General features: G+C 40.4%; 1 protein-coding gene across 9 annotated transcripts in view; it reads left to right on the forward strand.

The window, feature by feature from the left end:
- The first annotated feature begins 9,155 nt into the window (after positions 1–9,155).
- The window catches only part of SRRM1 (serine and arginine repetitive matrix 1), a 29,457-nt gene continuing 12,750 nt past the window's right edge, over positions 9,156–25,862 (forward strand). For 3 of the 9 annotated variants that reach the window (XM_043444947.1, XM_043444948.1, XM_043444952.1), the window contains exons 1-9: positions 9,156–9,304; positions 11,943–12,032; positions 12,332–12,454; positions 14,547–14,717; positions 15,637–15,752; positions 18,175–18,378; positions 18,893–19,087; positions 19,378–19,497; positions 21,554–21,822. In XM_043444947.1, the coding sequence (XP_043300882.1) occupies positions 9,284–9,304; positions 11,943–12,032; positions 12,332–12,454; positions 14,547–14,717; positions 15,637–15,752; positions 18,175–18,378; positions 18,893–19,087; positions 19,378–19,497; positions 21,554–21,822 (1,309 nt within the window). In that variant the 5' untranslated portion in view covers positions 9,156–9,283. Of the gene's footprint in view, positions 9,305–11,942; positions 12,033–12,331; positions 12,455–12,743; positions 12,874–14,546; positions 14,718–15,636; positions 15,753–18,174; positions 18,379–18,892; positions 19,088–19,377; positions 19,498–21,553; positions 21,829–25,862 lie in introns of those variants that run through there. The other 6 variants (XM_043444945.1, XM_043444949.1, XM_043444950.1 and 3 more) reach the window with 4 other exon arrangements.

The following is a 25,862-nucleotide window of genomic DNA, read 5'->3' on the forward strand; positions in this document are numbered from 1 at the left end:
CTGAACTGAGCACATACACACACACTACCCAACTGATTTCTATCTGAGAGTCTTCTATCAAGAGTCTAGAAACTCTTTTTTTCTTTATCTGATCAAACAATGGTTGTCTATCCATTTTCTTTTTTCCATAATGGAGCAAATCTTTTTTTAAAAATCTTTTGGTCATGCAGCATGGGCATGTGGGATCTTACTCCCCATCCAGGGATGGAACCTGCACCAGTACACTGGAGTCTTAACCACTGGACCACTAAGGGAGTCCCTGGAGCAAAATTTTTATTTGGCCTACTAAAAGCCTTTTCCTTTGGAACAAGATTATAATATAATTTTGACATATGCTGTTAACTAAATTATCTATAAAATCCAATTTTCTATAGCAACCCTCAAAACAACTCAAGAGATCTAAATAGAACTCTACCCTCCTTTCCCACCCAATGTTTGTGGCTCAAAATTTCAAACACTTTCTTTTCCCTGGATGAAAGCGAAAGTTAAAGTTGCTCAGTCGCGTCTGACTCTTTGTGACCCCATGGACTATACCATCCATGGTATTCTCCAGGCCAGAATACTGGAGTGGGTAGCCTTTCCCTTCTCCACAGGATCTTCCCAACTCAGGGACTGAACCCAGGTCACCCTCAATTGCAGGTGGATTCTTTACCAGCTGAGCCACCACGGAAGCATCTTCCCTGGAAGATGGCATCACAATTCAGAAGTTTATGGCAGACACAATGTGTGTTTGGATTCACAAATGTCCGTTGGAGGAAAAAAGATCTACCATCAGTTCACACCAGAGTGATCACAGAGGACCATTTATCAAGATAACAGAGTATTTCTAGAAATTCAGATATCCTGGAGAAATAACCTGAACTTCAAGATAACCTACATGAGCAGAATAGGTTATGGAGTCCCTGGAGAAAGACAACCAGGAATGACTTTCTGAACATAAGAGAACCCATTTTGGCCTAAGCCATTTTGTGATCTAAGCCTGGTTGCAATGCTTGCCCTCCAACAGGTCTATTACTAAGGTTTTAAGAATCAGCTCTCAGGGTCTTCTTAGTGAAAAATCAAACCAGTGTTTCTCAAAGTAAGATTCCCTATCAGAATTATCTGGGCATGTTTATTTAAAATGCAGATTCCTGCCTTCCACATAGATCACAACACTGGGGGTGAGGCCCAAGAATCTCCATTTTCTAATCAGGCCGCCCAGGCTCACCATCTTGAACTTAGGGTGAAACAATAAAGACAGTTCAGGTGTGCCTCATAAATGTTCAAGGGAAATGAAGTCAGCCTCCACAACTCCAGGGTGTCAAAGCCACAGAGTGTCTGTGCAGTGAATTGTTCTGTATTCACTCAGTTGGCTTTAATATATGAAATATATAAAATACAAACAGATCAGAGGTAGCCTTTTAAAAAAAACTTACGGATTTTATTATAAGATTATTTAATACAACAAAAGATTTTCCAATATAAAATGTCTAATCTACCTATTCTAGACTAACATTTTTATTAATTCACTTTACATTTACACACACTTCTTTGGAATGAGGTTATAGACCATAGCTTCTTAGCCTTTATTGGGTCCACGAGTTGCCTTGCAGGTATGGAAGCTCCTCACTCTTTCCAGCTGCTGCCTGGGCCTTGGGAGAGTGGAGGAATGACAGGAATTCCTACTGTGGCCGTAGGTACCTAGATATGATCAATGCATATGCTGGCTCTACCACCCCCACTCATCTGGTTGTTGGTTTGACAGGTAAATTAAATAACCTCAATTAATTGATAAGACATGGTGACCCTCGTTGGGATGTAAGCAATGGGTCAAGTCATAATTCATACATTCTACATCTGGTCTAAATGTCTTTATCAATTGCCTGTGGGCCACTGGACCACAGCCCCTCAGGCGTTCTACAAGATCAAAAGTGAAAGTGTGTGATCCAAACATATTTGCTGACTTGCTTCCCTGTGTTTGGTCTCTAGCCAGCCCTACATTTACAAGACAGTGTAAAGGATCCTGCTCATCGAGGGAATTTGGGTGTGGGAGATAAAGAGAAAAAAGAATGACCTCTTAGAATGACAGGATTTGTTGCTCATTTTAAATGAAATCAAGAATGATTTTTCAATCACTGACCACTTATGGTCGCCACTGCCAGAAGAGTTCTGGGCCAGAAGGTGAAGGAAGTTGATCCAGGCCTCTCTGGCTTTCCCTTCCTCTCACCTGGGTGAGACTGGGAGGCATTGCCCAAACTTGTTTGCTTACTGACCAATAGGATAAGGTCTGTCTTCATTCCCTTCTCCAGTCACTTGCTTAATACCTACATGAATGTCAAGCCATTTGTAATGTTGTGGTTGCAACCCCCAGCAGATAAACCAAACCCTGAACCTGAGTTTGTTGTATGCCAGTTGAGTGATTTTAGGCAAGTATCTTCTCCTTCCTAGGTCTCACTTTACTCATCTCTAGAATAAGGATAATACCTATGCATTAGCTTGTGAGGGCTGTTCCAACAAAGTGACACAGACTGCGCGATTCCAACAGAAATGCATTTATTTAATTTTTTAAATTTATTTATCTGGCTGCATCAGGTCTTGACTTCCCAGGTGGTGTTAGTGGTAAAGATCTTGCCTGCCAATGTGGGAGATGTAAGAGGCCAGCGTTCGATTCCCTGGAGAAGGGCATGACACCCACTCTAGTATTCTTGCCTGGATAATCCCATGGACAGAGGAGCCAGGTGGGCTACAGTCCACAGGGTTGCAAAGAGGTGGACGTGACTGAATTGACTTGGCACACATGCACAGTCTAACTTGTAGCAGGTGGGATCTTCTTTCTGGCATGGGGATACTTCGTTGTGTGCCTTCTCTAAATTGTGGCATGCATACTCGAGAGTACTCAGGCCCAGTAGCTGTGGCACACGGACCCAGTTGCCTGACCAGGGATCAAACTCATGTCCCCTGTGAAACTGTTTACCACAGATTGGGACTTGAACCCATGTGCTGGGACTCGAACCCAGCCAAAACCCAGTCTGGGACTTGAACACATGTGGCTGGTACTCCCAAACAGGGTTTGGCTGGTTCAAGTTCCAGTCACGTGGGTTCGAGTCCCAAGCAAGGTTTTGGCTGGGTTTGAGGTGGCTTGGATGGTAAAGCATCTGCCTGCAATGTGGGAGACCCAGTTCGATCCCTGGGTCGGGAAGATCCCCTGGAGAAGGAAATGGCAACCCACTCCCAGTACTCTTGCCTGAAAAGTTCCATGGACAGAGGAGCCTGGTGGACTACAGCCCATGGACTTGCAAAGAGTCAGACACGACTGAGCGATTTCACTTTCAAGTTCCAGCCACGTGGGTTCAAGTTCCAAATAGAATTTTGACTGGGTTTGAGTCCCAAGAAAGGTTTTGGCTGGGTTCGAGTCTCAGCACATGGGTTCAAGTCCCAAGCCGTGGTAAATGGTTTCACTTGCATTAGAAGGTGAACTTTTTTTTTAAAGAAATTATTTTAGTTATAATTCATTTATTTTTGGCTGTACTGGGTCTTCGTTGCTGTGAGGGCTTTGTTTTTGTTTTTCTCTATTCGGGAAGATCCCCTGGAGAAGGAAATGGCAACCCACTCCAGTATTCTTGTCTGGAGAATTCCATGGACAGAGGAGCCTGGCGGGCTACAGTCCATGGGGTTGCAAAGAGTCGGACACAACCTAGTGACTTCACTTTCCACTTTCTTCTTTCTTTATGAAGAGCAGGGGCTGCTCTCTTGCTGTGGTGCATGGGCTTCTCATTGCAGTGGCTTTTCTTATTGCAGAGCACAGGCTCTATGACTCTCAGGCTTCAGTAGTTGCAACACACGGGCTCAGTAGTTGTGGCTCTCAGGCTCGAGAGCACAAACTCAGTAGTTTCGGTTCACAGGGCTAGCTCCTCCAAGGCATGTGGGATCTTCTTGGATCAGGGATTGAGCCCATGTCTCTGGCACTGTTAGATTCATTGGCAGATTCTTTACCACTGAGCCACCAGAGAAGCCCCTAAACAACAGAAATGTATTTTCTTTCATTCTGGAGGCTAGAAGTCTGAGATCAAGGTGTTGGCAGGGTTGGTTTCTAGTGAAACTTGCCTCCTTCTTTGGTTTAGATAACCACGTTCTCTTGGCATCTTCACATGGTCCTCTTTCTCTAATTACAGCACCCATGTCCTTATAAAGGCACTGACCATACTGGTCTAAGGCCACCTAGGGACCTCATGCATGGGTGTTCAGTCTCTGCAGTCATGTCTGACTCTCTGTGACCCTCTGGACTGTGGCCCGCCAGGCTTCTCTGTCCATGGCATTCTCCAGGAAAGAACACTGGAATGGGTTGCTATTTCCTTCTCCAGGGAATCTTCCCAACCCAGGGATCAAACCCATATCTCCTGCATTGCAGGCGGATTCTTTACCCACTGAGCTACCTCTAATGACCTCATTTTAACTTAATTATCTCTTTAAAGACCTTAACTTCAAATACAATCACATTATGAGGTACCTGGGCTTAGGACTTTAATACTGAATTTTGGGAGGACACAGTTCAGCCCATAACAACCTACTAGGTATTATTGTGAGGACTGAATTTTCTAAAGTGTCTAAAGCATTAACATAAAGCCTGACATGACTTCCCAGGTGGCGCAGTGGTAAAGAATCCACCTGCCAATGCAGGAGACTCAGGAAACACCAGTTTGATCCCTGGGTTGGGATGATCCCCTGGAGAGGGAAAGGGCAACCTGCTCCAGTATTCTTGCCTGGAGAATTCCATGGACAAAGGAGCCTGGCGGGCTACAGTCCTTGGGGTCACAAAGAGTCGGATATGATGGAATGTGGACACACGCACTGACATAGTATGTCCCGCAAAATGGGAAATGCTATTATTTTGTGGCCCTATATAAAAGAAAGATTCTGTCATTGAAACACAAGATAACGCAGATGGAAAAAGGGAATTCTCCCAATTATGGCTTCTCATTTCCCATCTAATGGATATTTTGTGTTCCTCAAGTCCTTCTGTTAAACATGTGCCAACACAACATCTGAACACAACATCTCGGGGCGGGGGGGAGGGGACTTTCTTCTGGCTAGAAAGCAAGACAGACAATTAACAGTATTCTTCTTTGCCTGTTGCTGTTATCCTTCTGGCTATATTATAAGCTCTTTGAGGACTGCCTTAAATTTCCTTTGTGTCTCTTATTATATCTAAGAACACTATGCTGAGCATAGAGTAAAGGCTCAGTAAAAAATAAATCAAACCACGAGTCTTTGTGATAGACACTTATTTCTAGTGTCAAGTTCTGGCCAAAGGGGTACGTTATCCTGAGAGAGTAGATTGCCATCTAGTGACTCTTGTTATTAATATTAGACTAGGAAAGAGAGAGGTTCAGAAAATCCTAGGTTGCTACTTCTATGTTTCATATATTTGATATTTATATATGCAAACATAACCACAAATCTTATAATTGGACAGCTTGATTAATTAACGATACACTCGACTAATCTTTTATTTTCCTTCATTCCCAAGAGATTTATCACTCTCAAAACAAAACAGAAATTTACCAAATAATCTATATAGACTAAAATAATCTCATAGCTGAATAAAAATGACTGGATAAAATCTGATACATTTTGCACTGGAAAGTGTCTTTGAGCACAGCGGTGAATGTATTTTCAGTAGGAGTGATTCTAGAGGACAGAGGAAATCGGCAACAAGTGAACAAGCAAGCAACAAGCAATGAGAATAAGTGATAGAGGAAATGGAGCCTAGAGGATCAGCACCAAGGCTGGATGCCTATTAGCTTTTTGAAGTTCAGAATTTGAGGACTTAAAGACCAGTCATAGCCAAGAACCATTAGTGACTCCCTGGGGATGGTTTCTTGGTTTAAGGCCCATTTTCAAATGCAGAGCATCTGAGCTTATAGGAGATGGTGTCTGTAAATACCTTCACTGCCAAGTGGAGAAGTATCTCCACTGCACCTCTAGGGTGGAGGCTTCTCAGTCTCAGCAAAGTTTCAATGTGGACTTTTCCTTATAGAATCAATGGTTATATTTCAAAGACCAGATTCACTCATTGGTAGAAATGCTTTTGGTGACTAAGCCTTAGACTCTCGCTCATACATTCATTCAATAAGTATTTATTGATGTCCAAGAATGTGTTAGATACTGTTCCAGACACTAAGGCTTTAATGGTGAACAAGATGGACAAGATTTTTGCCCTCACAGAGCTTCCTTTTTTTTTAAAGGGGGCAAAGACAGTAAGCATGTAAACAAATAGATAATAGTCATGTACTATAAAGAAAAAATAAGGCAAGGTAGGATGGGGGTGGTGGTGGTGGTGAGGGTTCTGCTATTTTCCACAAGGCTGGTCAGGAAAGGCATATTTGAGGAGGTGACACTTCAGTCACTTCTTAAGTCACTTTTGGCTTACCAACATACAGACCCAAAACTGACTTTTGAAACCTAACCTGTTCATAATTAGACTAGAGTCTATAGCTCAGTGTGGCTGCAGTTTAGAAGTGAGAGATGGGGAAAGGGAGCTGATTAACCCAGGAGATGAGTCTGGAGAAGGGAGCAGTAAACAAACCGTAAAGGGCTTTGTAAGTCACTGTAGCTGGTTTGGACTTTATCTGGAGAACAACAGAGAAGCCACTGATGAATTTTAAGCAAGGAAGCAAAAGAATCAAGATTATCATCTTAAAAAAATCACTCTGGATATAAGATGGAGACATCAAACCCTGAAGGCAGAGAAAATGGTCAATAGGTTAGTGCAATGAGCCAGACAATAACCCAAACTGCCTAAATTAAAGAGGCAATGGGGCTAGAAGGAAGTTGAGGTGAGAAGGCAAGTTTTGATGGTTGTAGAGTGTGAAGAGAAGAATGATGACAGGGAGAAAGGTGTGCTCATTAAATAATAAGAAAACAGATGGTTAGACAAGTACAAAGAAGATGAATTCAGTTTGAGCTACCTACAGACATCAAGCAAATGTCAGCAGGAAGTTGAAAATACAGGTCTGGGACAGACCTATATCCGAGATACGCAGGTTTGAGAGACAAAAAGGTAATCAAAACCACGAGAGGACAGATAGGTCAACTTCTTTTTTTGAGAAAAAGAGTTAATGACAGAACCAGAAGGAAAACCAACTTTTACAAGATAGGCAGCAAAAGAACAAAGGCAGTGAAGGAAGGATAAAACAGAATAACTGATCAGAATCACACAGAACAGTAAGACGTGCATTGTGATTTCATAGGCCCATCTAGTTAACTGCCTTGTTCTGTGGAAACCAGTCACTTCCCCATCTTTGACCCTCTGACAAAGCTTTTGTTAATTCAACAAAATCAAGCCTATACTATTAACATGTGCCAGACACTGTTCTGCGCCATCAGTGTACCAAAAAGACACACACCTTGACTTTATGCAGCTTACATTCTAGTGTGGGGAACAGACAAAATAAACACACTATAGGTAAACAAATACTAGAAAGTGATATATGCTATGGGGAAAAACAAAGTAGATTAAGAGGTATCCCAGATGCAGAGGGAGTATGTGACTAATTTCCAGTGGGGCAGTCATGATAGCCTCATTGAGAAGGTGATGCTTGAGTAAAAATCTTGATATTTGCAAGTAGGTATCCGGGGGGAAGAGCATTCTAGGCAGAAGTTAAAACCAGTGCAAAGACGTTGAGACAGAAGCTAGCTTAAGAAGTTCAAGCACTGAGCTGTGTTAGGGTACTAGAAGATGAAATCAAAGAAACGGGGAAGTCAGGTGGAAATACCAGGGGCTATTGGGAGGTCTCTGAGCTTAGGACACACTTCTAAGTTTTTCTGTTTTTTTTTTTTTTTAATGGGGCCACTCTGACTGCTGTATTCAGAACAGATACTGAGTGCCAAGGGTAGAAGCAGGAAGGCCAGTTAGGCCAGGGCAGAAGTTCAGGCCAAGGATGACGGTGTTTTGAACTAGGATGATAGCAGAGCGAGTTTCTTGATGGTTTGGAAGTGGGATATAGGAGGAAGAGGAATCAAGAACAACACCAGTGTTTGTCTGCAATTAAACAAAACTGCCATCAACCAAGGCAGGGACGACTTCGGGAGGAGAGGGTCGGTTTTTGGTGGAGTGGAGGGTGTTCGAGAGAGAGGAGGAGGAACCAGGAGCTCAGTTCCGGGTCAGGTTAAGTAGGCGATGTCTTTCCAGTGGAAACGTCCAAGAGGACGTTGCCAACACAGGTTTGAAGTTTGGGAGAGAAATCTATGGTGGAAATCTATGAAGCTGCTAGGAGGGAGCTGGTGTTCAAAGCCGTGAGAGTGAATATAGTCTCCAGATGAGTGCTGTGAACAAAAAGCAGCAAAGGGAAGTGAGACTGTGTGTTGGGGGAATGACAAAAGGTGGCCAGAAAAGGATCACATGCTTATCTGAGAAAAAGAGAGAGCGCTTAGAGTAAGTGTAGCAGAAGACATCGATGCTGGAGTCCTCACAGTCGGAGCAGATCGCTGGAGAGGCAGAGCTGGGCCAGCGAGGTCGACGCCCTGGCCTCCGGCCTGGAGACCGGCCGCTTCTCCATCAGGCCGGCAGGATCACAGCTTTCCTCAGCTTCCTGCCCGTAAGCGTGGGGACCGGATAGCCGAAATCGAAACTCATCTAAAGGGCAGTTCCAGCTTCTCCCTAAAGCTAAGGAGTTGTACGGAAACGGGAGCCAGCCGAGGGAGCGGGGCCAAAATGCAAACTTCACTCATACTACGTAGCTCGGCTACTTCAGGGCCGAAGTCAGTAACTGACAAACTCGTAAAACCAACACAATCACAACTTTCATAACAACAGAGGAGGCCGTAGGCTTTTCCTCTGCGCAACGGCGGCCTCACTAGCGTCACTCTGAGGTAACAGTCTTTTTCTTGAATCACTCCATGGAACCCCCAAAGCGGGAAGCCTCCCACACTACGGGTAGAAGGATGGGTCAATTCACGGTCGGCGAACGGGGCTAGTTAGGCACCACAAAAGGATTCGCAGGGCAGGGCAAGTCAGTGACTCTCGCACGCTTGCATTGGCTGAGATCGCGAGGCTCTCCTCACGGACCGGCCAATGGGGAGGTTCAGAGCCCGGTAGCAACCCCCACGCCTTACAAAACGCGCGTGCGCGAGTGTGACGGGCGCTCACCACACTGAGCAGGCGCAGCCTCGTGTCGGCTGGAGGGGCGGGTTGTAGCGGCGCGCGCTGCGTCCCGGCGCTCGGCTTTCCCTGCCGGTCCCGCCCTCCGTCGCGGCGGCGCGGTGCACCTTGGGATAGGGAGCGATCTCCGAGCGAGGCAGCAAGATGGACGCGGGATTCTTCCGCGTAAGTAGGAACGCGGGGACCTGGGGTGAGGTTGGAGGGGGGGTTATCCGCAAAGCCCGGCAGGACCCCCTAAGCTCAGGACGGGGTAGCCGGCGAGCAGAGGCTTCGAAGATTCTGGGGATCCTCGGTAGCAACGGACGCTCCCCCCCTGCCCTGCGGCGGGGACCGGTGCGCCCCTACGCAGTCTCCTCCTCCGGAATCGTCCCCCCTACGCGGCGGCGACGACGGTCGCCGGAAAATGGCGGCGGGAATGGCAGGGAGCGATACCTCGCCTCCCGGCCTGCCTGACGGGGCCTGCAGACCGAGCCTCGCGTCCCGCCGGGTCCTGGGGCCTAGTGGGCCCGCGAGGAGGAAGTCCCTGGGGGGAGGCGGAGGGAAACCCTGAGGTGACTGGATGCAGAAGGGTCTTGAGAGACTACGGGTTTGAGGGTACCGCCTCAGGAGAGCGTGGTCCGGAAGCGACGCTGAGCAGCTTTTCTTGAGAAAGCGGGCGCCTGTCCCCCCACCCCCACCCCCAACCCGGGTCTAAGCCTTCGGGAAGGCTCCGGGTCAGAGTTCGCGGGAGCTCCCGCCCAATGTGATATCTCTTCAGGGAGGGGAACGCGGATAATTTTGTGTTCAGAACGTTTGAATCCGAGACTCTCTGAGCAGAGAGCGCAACAAAAAGTGCGCGTATATGAAGGCGGGGTTATGGAATGGATCTGCTTCTCCTTCCCGCTCACCGTACCCCCACCTCTCCAGTTTGTTTTACTCTTTTGAAAGTCTGCTCGAGGAAAGATGCCTGTAGATTCTCAAGGGTCTGCGGGCCCATCGCTTACCAGCAGGGACGCCTCGAAATTGGCCCTCAGGGCCCATAATTTATCGAGCGCGTGTTGGAGCCTGCTCATCTCCTTTTTCACTCGTGTAGAAAATGATCACCCAGTGGAGATCTAGATCCTGGTTTGGCAAGTGACACTAAGAGATCTAGAGTTTGCAGGTTCTTTTTAATGCTGAACGGACCGTGTAGAGACCAGTTGGTTAAGTCAGAATATAGGTTGGCTCTTTCCACTCCCTGGAGTATGAAATATGCAGCGTGTGTGTGTGTGTGTTTAAAGGAAAAGTTAAAAGAGGGGAAGACCGGGACTTTAGTAAAGAAAACTCTTGACACTCCAGAACTAGCGTTGAAATTTCTTTTCCGTTGACTTTAAATGTGTTAGTTTTTCATTAAATGTTGGAGTGTTATTCCAGGCGTTTGACTTAACACAGCCAGTTATATGACTGTTTTTAGGTTGTGCAAACAGTACTGTAGTTGTTTATGTAATGATAGTTTCGATTGAGTTTATCAAATTTTCACACTGCAAATTGTATCAAAGTATTTTGTAGTAAGTACTGAGTATTTCCTGTAGTGTTACTGTAATATTTTAAAACACAAGCCTATTCTTTTGATATTTTCATTATTTCGCATGGAAAGGCACTCCCAAAGGAAAAGAGCAAGACGGTTGATAAATTTACGAATGAGGTTTGCTTTTAGTGTTGGTAAAAACCTGTAAGAAAAGGGTACAATATAATCCTTAGGGGGATTGATTGGATTTAAGCTGAGTTAAAAGATTTTAGGACAGTTATTCTTTTAGTACACGGCCATTCAGGTAGTAAGATAGAAATAGTAGCTTTCATTTGCTGGACTACTGCTATCTGCCAGTTACTTTAAGTATATAATTTCTGATATACACAGCCCTGCGAGATATTGAATAGATTTTAGCAAGTAAGGAAACATTCTCAGAGAGGTTTAGTAAGTTTGAGGTCATATGACTTAACGTAGTGGCAGAGTTGAGGTTCTAATCCACATTCTTTACCTTCCTAAAAGAATTTTCTTGATCACTTTCCAAGGGACAGTGGCCAACTCTGTGAACCATTCGGTAGTTTTCATAGCTCAGCCAGCTATTTCCGTGTTTAATTGGGCCAATAGGAATGACAGAACTCACAGTGATTACTTGATGGCCCAAGTGGTGTTTGATGGCTCTCATTTTTCCAGTTTCTTTGCAGAAATTGAGTTTATTAAAGTAAACCTACTATGTTTTTCATACATCTCAAGTTCTAAAAGTTTTGCAGCCTAACACAACTTGGTCTCAGGGTGTTCTTTTTCCTTTCCCCCCTGTTTATATGCATTGTCACAATAATTTTGCAAGCATGCTACTGGCTTTCAGAAGAGGATGAAGCTTAATGGTTTTGTTTAAAAAGGATATGTTAATATTTACTATATTTCAGTGTGTTCTCATTTAAAAAAACAAACCAAGAACCACCTTAAATGTCTTAGCATAGAAAGAGGTGAAAAAGATATACATCAAATGTAACTTAGTAATGGGGGAGGTGTTAGGTTTATGCTATATTCTGTGTATTGTGTTTGACTTGTTATAGTGAGCATATATTTTGTAATTTTTTTGTTGTTTTATTTTGTAATTTTTAAATACAGTCAAATTTTCAAAATGTTAACTATGTTGAGAAAAGAGTATATACTTTGTACCTGTGAATATTAGCTATGATATTTCTGTTTACTTGATGACCCTGTTTCAAAACTGTGAAGGTCATAACCATCATTAGCAGATAAAAAATAGGATTTTAACTTTGAGCTCTTAATTGAAATGTGCTTCTCTTTCTACAGGGAACAAGTGCAGAACAGGATAATCGGTTCAGCAACAAACAGAAGAAGCTACTGAAGCAGCTGAAATTCGCAGAATGCCTAGAAAAAAAGGTATTCTTTTGGTTAAACTGTTCTGCACTTTTATAGCACAGTTGATTCAAACATTTTGGCTGTTTTGGAGCTGGACTGTAACATGACTACTTAGGAAAACATTTATAATTAAACATTTTCCATCTTTTAGCAACAATAGCAAACACTTGGAGATTGGCACAAGCAAATAAGAATGAGCTCTTAATAAATTTGTATCATGCTAAACCAAAGAGGAACTTTGTTAAATAAAATTCTTATGTGAGCTTTCTTTCAGGATTGTGAAGTTGTACTAAGTAATAATTGCTTGCATCTTTTATCAGGTGGACATGAGCAAAGTAAATTTGGAGGTTATAAAGCCTTGGATAACAAAACGAGTAACAGAAATCCTTGGGTTTGAAGATGATGTTGTGATTGAGTTTATATTCAACCAGCTGGAAGTGAAGGTAATAATATACAGATGGCTCTTATTTCTGAATATGTGACATAATTTTGTGAATCTATGGAAACTGAATTTTTCTATGGAGTACAAATATAGGAGGGTTATTTTACATTGTTTGTTGTGAAAAGAATTCACTTTGTAAACAACTATTAAGGCTGGAAGTTTAGTGAAGGTACATAGTTTTGAAAGCTACACAGGTGAAAAATCAAACTTATTGTTTGTAATTTTGCTGTTACATGTTAAGTTACTTTGACAGCAATTTTCTAATGATAATGTGATTTATGATTTAAAAGGCCTGAACCAAAATGGAAGTTATTCCTTGCGTCTGAAGTATAGCACCATCACCTTATTAGGTCACAGCAGAGTGAGTGTCCCAATGTCGCTCTGACCCAACTCCCTTGATGATGCAGTGTGTGTTTGGAGGTGAGTTGTGTAAAGTGGCCGAACATCAACAACAACAACAACAAAAAAATACAAACAGGAAAGAGCAATGGGTAAATCTGTACACTGCTCTTTAAAAATACTATTATGAGATGGACTTTTATGTGAAGCATGAGGGGCAATTCTGATTTGATTGGATATTGTTTTTAAAATAATCAAGAAACTAAAGTTTTTAGTTGTAGCTGCATGTCAGCTAGTCATCGATTACATTTTAGGCACAGAATTTTTTGTTTACATTATAGTTAAACTTCAGACTAAAATAAATTGACAGTATTGTTAGACCCAGTTGATGTAATTGTTCTTTCTTCATACATGAGATATGAGATGACAATAGAATTGATGTTTAAAAACAATTTTATTATAAGATAGTTTGCTGTTATGCCACGACAACCCAAAGGACAGTAAGATGCACCATATAACCTTTTGGCAAATATACCAATGTGAATTTACTTTTCCCAAAGAGTTCACCCTTGTGTTTTGACAGAACAGTTGACATTTCAACTGATAAGGTATTTCTATTTTTAAGACATAATTTGGTAATTACATTTTGTTTTGAATATTTGCAAATAGTATTTTAAGAATATGTTTCTTTTAAAATGTATGCATTTTACTTAGAAAACCAGGAACATGGGAAAAAGTTTTTTAAATGATGATTAAAGATAGATTTTATTGGAGAAATGCTTTACTGATTTGTATTTTAGTGCATTTTAAAAACCTTAAGTATCTGGTAGTATTCCCCTTATAGTGAGCATGAGATTAAAGTTTAGAACTTTTTTAAACAATCTTTTCTTTTTTTGTGGTTGTGTACTCATTATTGCTTGTTCGTCTTTTGCAATTTAGATAAATGATATAACATTAAACTCAAGGTGGTTGAGTTGCAGTAGGGAGTCGGAAGCAAGCCAAGGGAACATCTTTCTCTACAGGGGACTTGGCGATTCCAAACCCCCAAGGTTCCAAGAAGAAACTGAAGACACCTGGAATCTGTACTTGCTTTGTGCTATTGAGCTGTGCTTGTTATATGGACCTTGTTGCTTGACCAACAGATGTAGCATTTAAACACCCAGTTATTTCTGAGAAATAATGACCTCTTAGCCCTTTGTGGACAGTTGAGAATTTGAGGAGTTGTTATAATAGATTTTCCTTATGTAGAAGTGAAACTTTCAGCTTAGTCTTCAAAAGTTACAGAGTGCATGCATAACTGGACAATAGATATTTTGTAGAAAGCTATCTACAGTGTTAGAAGTGAACAGTTTATATACTTTTCTATTTCTCAATGAGGGAGAATTTCCAGACAAGCAGACACTTTCCTTGTTAGTAAATGCAAGAATTTGTGGATGTTCCATGTTGGTTTTTAAAGTTGATAAATGTAAGGCCCACTAACAGCCATAGTCTAAAAATACTTAATGAAATCCACAAAGGATTAACGGGCTGCTCTGATGGCTTTTGGTAAAGTGAGAGAGAGAATTTGGTAATCTGTCCTAGAGATTACATTGCTGAGAAACTACTAGGGAAAGCTATTTTTTAAAAATAGTAAAGAATATATGTATCTAAGCCCCTATGATAGACTTAAAAATACTAATTTAAGTGAGTTTTAGATTGGTTGGTTGGTTTGTTTTGGAGTAACCTGTTTTTCTTCCTGTCATGTCTTTTTGCAGAATCCAGATTCGAAAATGATGCAAATCAACCTGACCGGGTTTTTGAATGGAAAAAATGCTAGAGAATTTATGGGAGAACTGTGGCCCCTACTCCTAAGTGCACAAGAAAACATCGCTGGAATCCCTTCTGCTTTCCTAGAACTGAAGAAGGAAGAAATAAAACAGAGACAGGTAATGACCTTTACTTTTTTGTAATGTTTGACTGGAGAGAGTAGTATCCAGATTGCTGAGACACTTCAAATTTTACATGTCCTGGCTAGGGTCAGTATGTTTTTCTCTACTGTAATATGTTTGAATGTTTGGCTTTAGTTCTCTACTTCTCTCACTTTCATATCCCCACCCCCTAACACTGAGTTTAAAATGTCATTGTCCCAGAGTCCAATAATTTTGTAGATTATATATATATATAAAAGCATTTAAAATATATGTTTGTGTGTGTATATAGATATATATATTTTAAAACATACCATATATGTATATACATTAAAAATACGTGTGTGTGTGTGTGTGTCTAGTACATTTAGCTTAAAATAAAATTGAACTTTAGTAACAGTGTAAAAGGTAAGCACAAGCTCTTCATATGGGCAATAATTTTAAATCACAAAAGGATAATATAAATGTGAAAATGATTTCTTTTTTCTTAGTAAACTTGAAAACCGCAAACAGCCATTCTCTTTAGTTCAGCAAGTATTCAGTACCCGTCATAAAGTTTGTCTGTAGTGCCGTGTGGTCAGTTGTGTCTAACTCTTTGTGGCTCCATGGACTGTAACTCTCTGGGCTCCTCTTGTCCATGAATTTTCCAGACAAGAATACTGGAGTGGGTTGCCATTTCCTTCTCCAGGGGATATTCTTGACCCAGGGATCAAACCTGCATCTCCTGCATTACAGGCCAATCAGTTATTCAGTCTGTAGTATGGATGAAAAAAGACCAGTCTTGTTGAGAAGCAGAGACTGATGAAATGACAGTTAAGTGAAATTGGGGTGGTGAAAGACAGTTATATATAACATTGGTTTTTATCAGATGTACAGTCTTCAGTTTGCTCATTAATCTCATGTTCAGTTGTTTACTTTGAAAACCTTATCTTTACAGATTGAACAAGAAAAGTTGGCATCTATGAAAAAGCAAGATGAAGACAAGGATAAGAGGGATAAAGAAGAAAAAGAAAGCAGCAGAGAAAAAAGGGAGCGGTCTCGAAGCCCAAGAAGGTACGGTACAATCTGCATACCTGATGTTTTGGGTTTTTTATGTGAATTTATTTTATTTTATTTTTTGTGTGTGTGATTTATTTTTAGTTGAAGGATAATTGCTTTACAATATTGTGTTGGTTTCTGCCATACATCAACATAAATAAGCCATAGGTATACATATGTCCTCCCCTCCTTGAACCTCCCTCCCACCCCTCTAGGTTGTTACAGAACCCTGGTTTGAGTTCCCTGAATCATACAGCAAATTCCCATTGGCTATCTATTTTACATATGGCGCATACCTAATATTTTATGAATAACTTAGGTATTAAAATATTGTGTCCATAAAGTTCAGTTCAGTTCAGTCAGTCAGTCGTGTCCAGCTCTTTGCAACCCCATGAATCGCAGCAGGCTAGGCCTCCCTGTCCATCACCAACTCCCAGGATCTTCTCAAACTCATGTCCATTGAGTCGTTTATGCCATCCAGCCATCTTATCCTCTTTCGTCCCCTTCTCCTCCTGCCCCCCAATCCCTCCCAGCATCAGGGTCTTTTCCAACGAGTCAACTGTTTGCACTAGGTGGCCAAAGTATTGGAGTTTCAGCTTCAGCATCAGTCCTTCCAGTGAACACCCAGGACTGATCTCCTTTAGGATGGACTGGTTAGATCTCCTTGCAGTCCAAGGGACTCTCAAGAGTCTTCTCCAACATCACAGTTCAAAAGCATCCATTTTTCAGCATTCAGCTTTCTTCACAGTCCAACTCTCACATCCATACATGACCACTGGAAAAACCATAGCCTTGACTAGATGGACCCAGAAAGTTACACAGTTAAAAAGGAAGCTAACAATACAATTCGGGAAATTTTTCCATCATACAGTTTTCATGGTGAGCTATGGCTTGCCTCCAGACTAGGATATTTCTTTTTTTAAGAGATCATCATTTGACTATAATAATTATCTCTAAAATCTAGGTAAATTAGTCAGTCCCTTAATTCCTAAATCAAAATCTCGGCTTGTCTTTCATATTGCTTTAAATTATTTTGAGTTACTTTGATGTACTCCAACTCTTTCTTCTCTAGTTTTTTTTTTTTTTAGTTGGAAGTCTATACCCACTAGCCCTTCATATTGTACTTTTCTTAGATGATTGTACTGAACGCAAAACAGATGTTTGCTTTCTTTTTCCTTCCATTGAGACTATGGTTAGGTTCCCATTTTTTAATCCATGATTCAACTTGTGTATTTGTGGTGGTGAGAATTCCATTAGGCTTTCCATTTTTAGGATTCTAATATCTTCATAAATTAGCTGGCTGGAATTAGTAAAGAGAGCAGATAATTTCTTTGTCCCTTTTATTGATATACTTGATATTAAAAGCTGTTACCAGGGAAGCAGTATATCTAGAGTTAGGCACAAATTATAGTGGTAACTATTTGAAGTGAACCAGATTTACTCTTTTATTTCAGGTTAGGGAAACTACTGTTGAAATGGAAAAGGGGCTTCTCTTCCCAAAAAGCTATCTTAGGCAAGTTTGATATATTCATCCTCTTCTGAAGAGCATATTGCTTTAATTGCCCTAGTAATTTTTTGTGTAATTCCAAGAGTATATGATGAATTTTGATGGGATCTGTCCAGATCTAAACTGCTTTTTTAGATCTGATTTATATACAGGGTGTCCCTGATAGCTCAGTTGGTAAAGAATCCACCTGCAATGCAAGAGACCCTGGTTCGATTCCTGGGTCGGGAATATCCCTTGGAGAAGGGATAGGCTACCCACTCCAGCATTCCGGCCTAGAGAATTTGATGAACTGTATAGTCCGTGGGGTCGCAAAGAGTTGGACACGACTGAGTGACTTTCACTTTCAACAGGCAACTTTCTTATTATTACATATTTCATTCCTTTTACACATCCTCTTCCTGTAAAAAGTTGTCCTTTGGTCTTCCCAACTCTCGGAATGATTAAGAACCTAAATCTAGAGTCCTAGGTCAATATGTTCCTCTCTTAGAACTGTTACAGGACTGCCCTGGTGGCTCAGACAGTAAATAATCCGCCTGCAATGCAGGAGACGCAGATTTAATCCCTGGGTCAAGAGGATCTGGAGAAGGAAATGGTAGCCCACTCCAGTATTCTTGCCTGGAGAACTCCCATGGACAGAGGAGCCTAGTGGGCTACAGTTCATAGAGGCACAAAGAGTCAGACATGACTGAGTGATTAACACTTACAACTGTTACAGTAGAGAATGTTGTTATCCTTCATTTGCTTGATTTTTTGGTGTTCTCTCGGCCCTTTTCCTACTAAATAAATGTGAGAGAGTATCTTGTATTTTTAGGGAATTGCACAGGTGTAGACAATAATGGTGTAACTTAAAAGGTTAACCTCACTTCTTTTGACCTTTTCTCTGGTCCACGTTATTTAAAAAACCTGAAAAAAAAATTGCTTTCATCCTAGACGCAAATCCAGATCTCCTTCCCCTAGAAGACGATCTTCCCCTGTCAGGAGAGAGAGAAAGCGCAGTCATTCTCGATCTCCCCGTCACAGAACCAAAAGCCGGAGTCCTTCCCCTGCTCCAGAGAAGAAGGAAAAAACTCCAGAGCTCCCGGAGCCATCAGTGAAAGTAAAAGAACCTTCAGTACAAGAGGCCACTTCTACTAGGCAAGTACATAAAAATTCATTTTTAAATATCACAGTTTTAGGCTGTTATTAAGTCACAATAAATATACTTGTGAGTTAGAAATGTAAACTTGTTTTCCTTACAGGTTTTTTGTTGTTGTTGTTTTTGTTTTTTTCCTTACAGGTTTTTAAAATTATAAAGTTAAATTGTTGAAAAGAAGTTCAAATTTTATAGTAAAGTATAAGTAAGATGACCCAAAGGTGACCACTGCTATCTGCTGGTTGTGTTGTTTCAGACATTTTATATACTGTAACTTGCTCCCCCCATTCCCCATATCATGGACAACTTTGCACTCTTAAAAAATACATGTGATTAAAATTGTTAGTTGTTCTCTGGATTTCAGTGATGTATATATCTTTCTAGATGTTTTCATAGATTTTGAAAACTTTTTAAAGAGAGAAATAACTTTTTCATATCCCTGTATTAAGACTTAGGAGTCTGAGTAGAAAAGGCACGAAATAAGCTTTTTTTCAATCCCCCACCCCCACCCCACAGTGACATCCTGAAAGTTCCCAAGACTGAACCAGTACTAGAACCTAAAGAACCTTCTCCGGAGAAAAACTCCAAAAAGGAAAAGGAAAAGGAGAAGACCCGACCAAGATCTCGGACACGTTCGAAGTCAAGATCCCGGACACGTTCTCGCTCTCCTTCTCATACTAGACCAAGAAGGCGCCATAGATCTCGATCAAGGTGAGTAGTGGCTTTAATATCTGAATAGATCTTGAATTTTTATGTGTTGTTCTCCTAGGTAGAATTAGGTAAATTATTTCAAAGCTGTAGAAAATAATTTAGCACAGGTTTATGTTTTGGATTTCCAGAGATGATTTGAGAACACTGTCTATGTTCTGTTAAAAATCTCCATACAAATAAAAAATTGTGTCCCTTGAAATCCATTTTTTAAATGTAGCTGTTGAGAAAACTATGCTAAGGAATTCATTCCTTGGGTATGGTTTATTCAGATTCTAACTCTGTCGTGGCAGATCATACTCGCCTAGGAGGCGGCCAAGCCCAAGAAGACGACCCTCTCCTCGAAGAAGAACCCCACCGAGACGAATGCCTCCTCCCCCAAGGCATAGAAGGAGTAGATCTCCAGTGAGACGGTGAGGGTTTGGGGGTTTGGGGGGGCGGTTTTTCTAAATTTGGAGCTGTCAGGTGTACCAAAGTGCATTGTGTTTGTTTCAGGCTAATCTTTGAGTTAGTGTTCCTTCAGGAAAGAAAAAAAAACAGAACTCATGAGTAATAATAGGTAATGTCTCATGAAGGGATACCTCATTTGAGGTGTAATGCTGTTATTTTTGAGTGATAGCACTTATCCAGTGTTGGAAGATTAAAAAAACAAGACATTCACCATCCTGTTGGGTATTTGTGTTAATCCTTACCATTTTGGACCCTACCAGGAAATCTTACCAAGTAAGGGAATTGTCCACCTTCTCCCTTTGGCTTTTAATTACCGTTAGCTTCTGAATATAGATGATAATAGAGTCAATAAACTGGTTTTGTTACTGTTCAGTCACTAAGTCGTGTCCAACTCTTTCGCAACCCAGTGGACAGTAGCCTGCCATGGGATTTCCCAGGCAGAAATGCTAGAGTGTTAAAATAACCCATTATACCTTAATGTTTCTTTCATATTAAAGAAATGATGAGTACTTAGGATAAACAGTTGAAGTAGAAATGAAATGATTTAAAAATTACAGTCTCATTCCGTAGATATAACCATCAATGGCAGTTTGGTCCTATTTTTGAAGAGACTTGGCATAAAAGTCACTTTGTCAATACTGATGTTCTTTTTTCAAAACAATTTTTAAATTAGCATAAGGTAAATGTTAGGATCGAACACTTTTTTTAACAAAAAGATTATTGCCACACCTGCTTTGAGTAGAGGTATAGTGTTCTGGTGGCAGAGTCCTGTGCCATCTTGACGATGCATTTCACCTGTTTTTAGAGGAACTGATGATTGTGCTTCAGATTATATTTAGGACAGAATTTTTTGTGTTTTGTGTCTCTTAAGTTTTTTCAAGGCCCAAATCAACTTGGAGATAATGAGCTCTGTAATTTTGTTTTGTTTCTGCAGTCTAAAGTTTTCCAGAATCCCATATTTTTAAAGAAGATATTTTGGAGGAATTCTCTGGTGGTCTAGTGGTTAGGATTAGGCACTTTAGCTAGTGTAGCCCGGGTTCAATCTCCAATTGAGGAACTGAGATTCCACAACCCTTGCAATGTGGCCAAAATAAAACAGAAACAAACAAAAAAGACAGTATTTTTTTTTTCAGGGAGGAGTTGTCAAGATATGTTGGACCAGTTTTTATAAATACTACTAGAAATTATGGCATTGATGTTACTAGTAAAGAGACTAAAGATGTAAATGGTCAGTCAGTTTAGGCATCCCACTTTTCTAAAATTTATTGCTCCTCCTTAGGAGAAAAGTAATGCTGGTGCTTTGTAGTATAAGATTAGTGGAAACAGCTACTTCTCATACTGGAGTTTTGCAAACAGTGTGTTTTAATTGCTTACTAAGCCATTTAGCAGTCAAGATAATTTGCAGATTGTGTAAGATTCCCTTTCAGCCAGTTTTTGTCTCACACTTAAGGTAGGGTTTCTTTTTTTCAGGTTCTCAGGAATTCTTCCGCCAAAGGTGAATTCTGCAGGTACACATAATTGCAACAGAACTTACCACAGATTTTGCCGCAGAATTCGAGAGTCCCCTGCTTCTAAGTTTATGTAGCTAAATGAATTCCTAATATTGTGCTTTTTTTTAATGCAACATAAAAGGTTGCTTGACATTGTTATTAAATGAAAAAATACTTTGCCATCCCAATTTTGTATGCAGACTCCAAAACACTCATTATTCCTCAGGCGAGAAGAGACCGGTTAGTTGTATAGCACTTGACATTTTATAACTATGGGGAAGAAAACTCTCAAACAGAAGCATTTATCAGAATAAGTTATTTAGTTAGTCTCAGAACTAGCTGTTTCCTATCCTGGGTTATGGTTTTGTTTCACACCTTTTTAAAAAAGCAAACTCATTTATGTACTTAGCTACATAAACTCAAAAGTTGGATAAAAATAGCTGTATTTTTGTGTAAACTGTGCATACATACCTGTAAGGTCATTCTCTCTAAGCGTGCAGTTAATGAACATGAGTACTTTGTTCCACAGAAGAAGGCGTTCATCAGCATCCTTGTCTGGGAGTAGTTCATCATCATCTTCGTCTCGTTCCCGGTCACCGCCAAAGAAACCTCCGAAGAGGACATCCAGCCCTCCTCGAAAAACTCGTAGGTTATCTCCTTCAGCAAGTCCTCCGAGGCGAAGGCATAGGCCATCACCTCCAGCTACTCCGCCACCAAAAACTCGTCATTCCCCAACACCCCAGCAGTCAAACCGTACAAGGAAAAGTCGTGTTTCTGTCTCTCCAGGGAGAACTTCAGGTAAAGGTAAAAATCGCAAAAACAGTATGTTGTTCTTCATGCTGTCCCTACTCCCTTCAAAGTATGAAATAGCTGGGTAATATTTGTGTCAGGTTTTTTGTAAATTTGCTTAGACTCTCACCTTTTCTTTCCTGCTTTAAGCTCTTGGGGGTTTGCTGAAATGGAGTTTACATGTAAAATGCTTTTGTTTTTAGCATTGCCCTCTGGCGTTGAGTAGGTGGAAAAAATGTACTATTACCAGCCGTGGGCTGTTAAGAGTTGGGGTAACTTACCAGAAGTTTGTGTTGTCATGGTAAAGGGATCATTTTATTACTGAGACCAGTTAACTTTTTTTATACCCTGCAGATATTTTGTTTGATATCTTACTTGAGGACTTAATAATCTGTTTTAATTCTTTCTGTGACCACATTGTACTCCCTAGGGAGCGACATGGTGTCCTCCTAAAAGCTGGTTTGTTTTTTTTAATTTAGGCTCTAGGCAAGGTTCTTCTGAGTGTTGTCCTTGCTTTATTCTGCAAATTGATTTCTGAGGAATTTATGATCTGTGATCCTGCCAGGCAAGTAGAATGCTAATGTTAGTCTTGAGTGAAGGTTGTGGTCTGCTGGCATTTCTTTCTTAAGTGTTAAATACACAATGGAGAAAAACTATGGTATCCATTTGAGTTGAGCCTCTGGTACTTAGGGCTGGAATAATAAACAACCTGATAGGTGAGTAGAGGGGGAAGGGTGAGATCATAAAAGAACTGTTACAGTAACTGAGTTTTAAGGAGCAATCTGTAGATTAATATATACTGGGATTGCTCTGATCACATTTAAGTTTTCAGGTTATAAATGAAAAAAACGGGGATATCCCAGGCAAAATCTTGACTATTGTGTTTTTGTGAGGTTGACGAGAGCAGCATTTCTAATCAGCACCCTGCTGCTTGGTTTGTGTCCACCCCTCCATCACCCCCTGGCCCCACAACTCTGCAATGTGGTGATATCTAGAAAGACAAATTTTGCTTTTTGAAGTCTGTTAGTGTGAGGTGTAGACATGCTATCAGAGTGAGGGGTGAGGGTACTGTCAGATGATGGTAAATATGTAGAGAGTAATGTATAGATTATTTCTGAACTTCAACAGGTTAATTTGCTGATAACATGAATATGATGCAGTCATTTTTGTTGCATTGACTCATCAGACTGACAGCTGGATAAAAACAGAGACTTGTAGGTCTTCCAGATTCAGACTTAAGTATGGGTGTTTTAGGATTACTTACTTTCATAATAATCATGTCCCATATTACTTTCTGTTGAAGAGTTTCCACTCACTGTGTCCAGCTCTGATGCCTATTATCCTGACCTATTTTTCTTTTCTGGTGAAGTTTTTGCACTTCTGAATACTTACTTCCTTTCTCTGGAGCTAGAAATTTGTCTAGTAAAAAAAAAATGTTATGAATGTTACCTTGCAGACATATATCAGATTATGATTTTTCTATTCACATCGTATCACCAAAGCACAATAAAAGTACCAGCGGAAGGACTGAATCCTTATTAAATAGGTTGATTAAGCATTATTTATTACCTTTGTTAGGGTCTGCACAGGTACCACCTCTTGTTTTGATATGTTGTCAGAAAGAGTGGACTGCTGCTTTTTGAAAACAAGTCACAGTGAAGGGAAATGAAGGTGGAAGACAAAGGACCACTTATTCCTGGAGCTTATGGGACAGGTCTTCCATGTCCAGGCAAAATCCAACCAAAGAAACAAACTGTGGGCAGTGTAGTGAGAGGCTGCCTTTTGTCCACTGAAGCTGAATATTGGTTCTAACTACTTGGAGATAAATAGCTTTTTATAGTAAAGTGATCCCAACTCTTTGTGTTGAAATTTCAGAGCTAGGAAAGACTTCAGAGATTTTCATCAAGAAACAGGTTCTCAGGTTAAGTGATTTTGTTCAGGGTCAACCAGCCAGGACTAGAATTTGGGTTCTCAGTTGAAAAATGTCTCCCAGCTTTCCTACCCCTAAATGCCTGTTTTGATTGCTAGGGGAGAGAGATGGAAGGCAGGATCAAGTTTTTCAGCTTCTGTAGCTGATAGTGTGATTTCAGAAATTCCTTTCTTGTCTCCACTGCTAATTAGAGTAGTGACACCATTGGAAAGTGGTACATTTTACTTTTGTGTTTCATGCGGCACTTACCAATCAGGGCCGTAAGGTTCTACTGTTACTAGTGGGCGGATGGAGTGGGAGGAAAGAAGGAAAACTTTTGGAGGATTAAAGGTAAACTATTTGGAATATAATACACATTCTCATCTTCAGGAAGCATTTTGTAATCAGTGGCATGTTATAGTTAAATTGCCATTATCTTAGTACATAAAACAGTGCTTTGAAATTAGTGAAATATTTAATGAAATATGTTTCCAGAAGATCTGTACCTGTAGTGGTGGTGGTGATTTTAAGTTGAGATCAGTGCAGCAATATAAATTGTGCTCTGTAAATACTTAATGATTCTTTTACTAATTCTGGTCATAGAGTGACATATCTTTACCAGATTGATCTTTCAAGCAAGTCTGCAAGATTAATGATTAATAGGACTACTGAAATAAATTTAAAATACTGATTTTTCAGTGACTTTGGAGATTTCAGATTTCACGCTAGAATGATTTTCCCCCTTGAATACTAAAAACGAAACAACAGCAACATAAAAATAAGCTCTCTTTTTTTTTTACGATAAAAATGAATTGTTGAAAAATCTTACCTAGACAAGCAAGCACTAATGAAACATAGTACTAATAATGCGATGATTGAGTTAGTCTTATTAAGCCAGAGTAGGGAGTATGTTTAACACTGATTATATCAATAATGACTCAAGACTATTTTAGCCAAGCCATTGTAGAGATTAAATCAGGATAAAACCCCAAATACAAGCTTCTGTGAGGGGAAAATACAATGTTATAGCTCAATTGCATTATTTACTAAACAGGCATTTGCCAAATATATAGCAAACATAACCACATTTTTAATGTTTCTTAGAGGAAAATGCATTCTGGCATCCAAATGCACATTTCAGAACCCATTTCTCTAAAGTGGTACTTTGATGTGCAGGTTTATAAACTAGATTCCCTAAAATATTGTTTTAAGAGTTGAAGATTCACTGACACTTAAAAATGAAGAGGACCTATCCAGAAAAGAGCTTTGCATATTTAAAATTTTAAAAGCCTTTCTGTTTGTGCCTTTGACTTTGTTAAAATGTAAGTTTTAAGTGCAGTCTTGCTACTGATCACTAATTCAGTAATCACTAGATTAATCACTGGATTCTTTAGCCATTCCAGTGATTTGTCCAAAAGGCTTGTTATTAGGTAGAATTAATAAAAAGTATAGTGTTAAATTCTTTGATTGGAATGCTTCAGCAAAGATGATTAGATTGCTGTTACTGCCTCTTAAAATAAACCTTTAGAGAAATTTGAATATGTGTGTCTGTTAAACAAAATTATATAAATGTTAGGTTAAATATTCCATGTTAATTGCTTCAGTGAAACAAAAATAAGTGTGAGGATCCTGAGGGGATCGTTTGTCTTCAAGTTTAGTTCTTAGAGGACTGTTCTCTGATATTTCAGGTTAATCTTGGGTAAGATTAATGCTTATATATAAACATTTGATTTTAGTTGAAGCAATGGGATGGATAGTATAAACAGAAATAGTAATTGTTAGAAATTAAAGCTCATGCCTGTGCCATAGAAATAGTGTCTTGGATTCAGATCCTAGTTCACTTGAATTATTTGCATGACTTTGGTTAAGGTTGCTTTTTTAAATTAAGCTTTAGAAAGATACCTTTATTCTTAGCATTTAATATTTTTACCATGGTGAAGGTCTACATATATATATATGTAATTTTATCTATTGGCTGCTTCTTGGGCTTTTGCTCTGGTGGTGGCGAGCTGGGGCTGTACTCCAGTGGTGCCCGGGTTCACCCCGCAGTGGCTCCTCCTGTTGCTGAGCACTGGGCTCTCGGGCGTGTGGGCTTCAGACCTTGCGTGAGGGCTCAGTAGTTGTGGTGTGCGGGCTTAGT

Source organism: Cervus canadensis, chromosome 24 (genome assembly GCF_019320065.1).
Source record: "Cervus canadensis isolate Bull #8, Minnesota chromosome 24, ASM1932006v1, whole genome shotgun sequence".
Taxonomy (NCBI): Eukaryota; Metazoa; Chordata; class Mammalia; order Artiodactyla; family Cervidae; genus Cervus; species Cervus canadensis.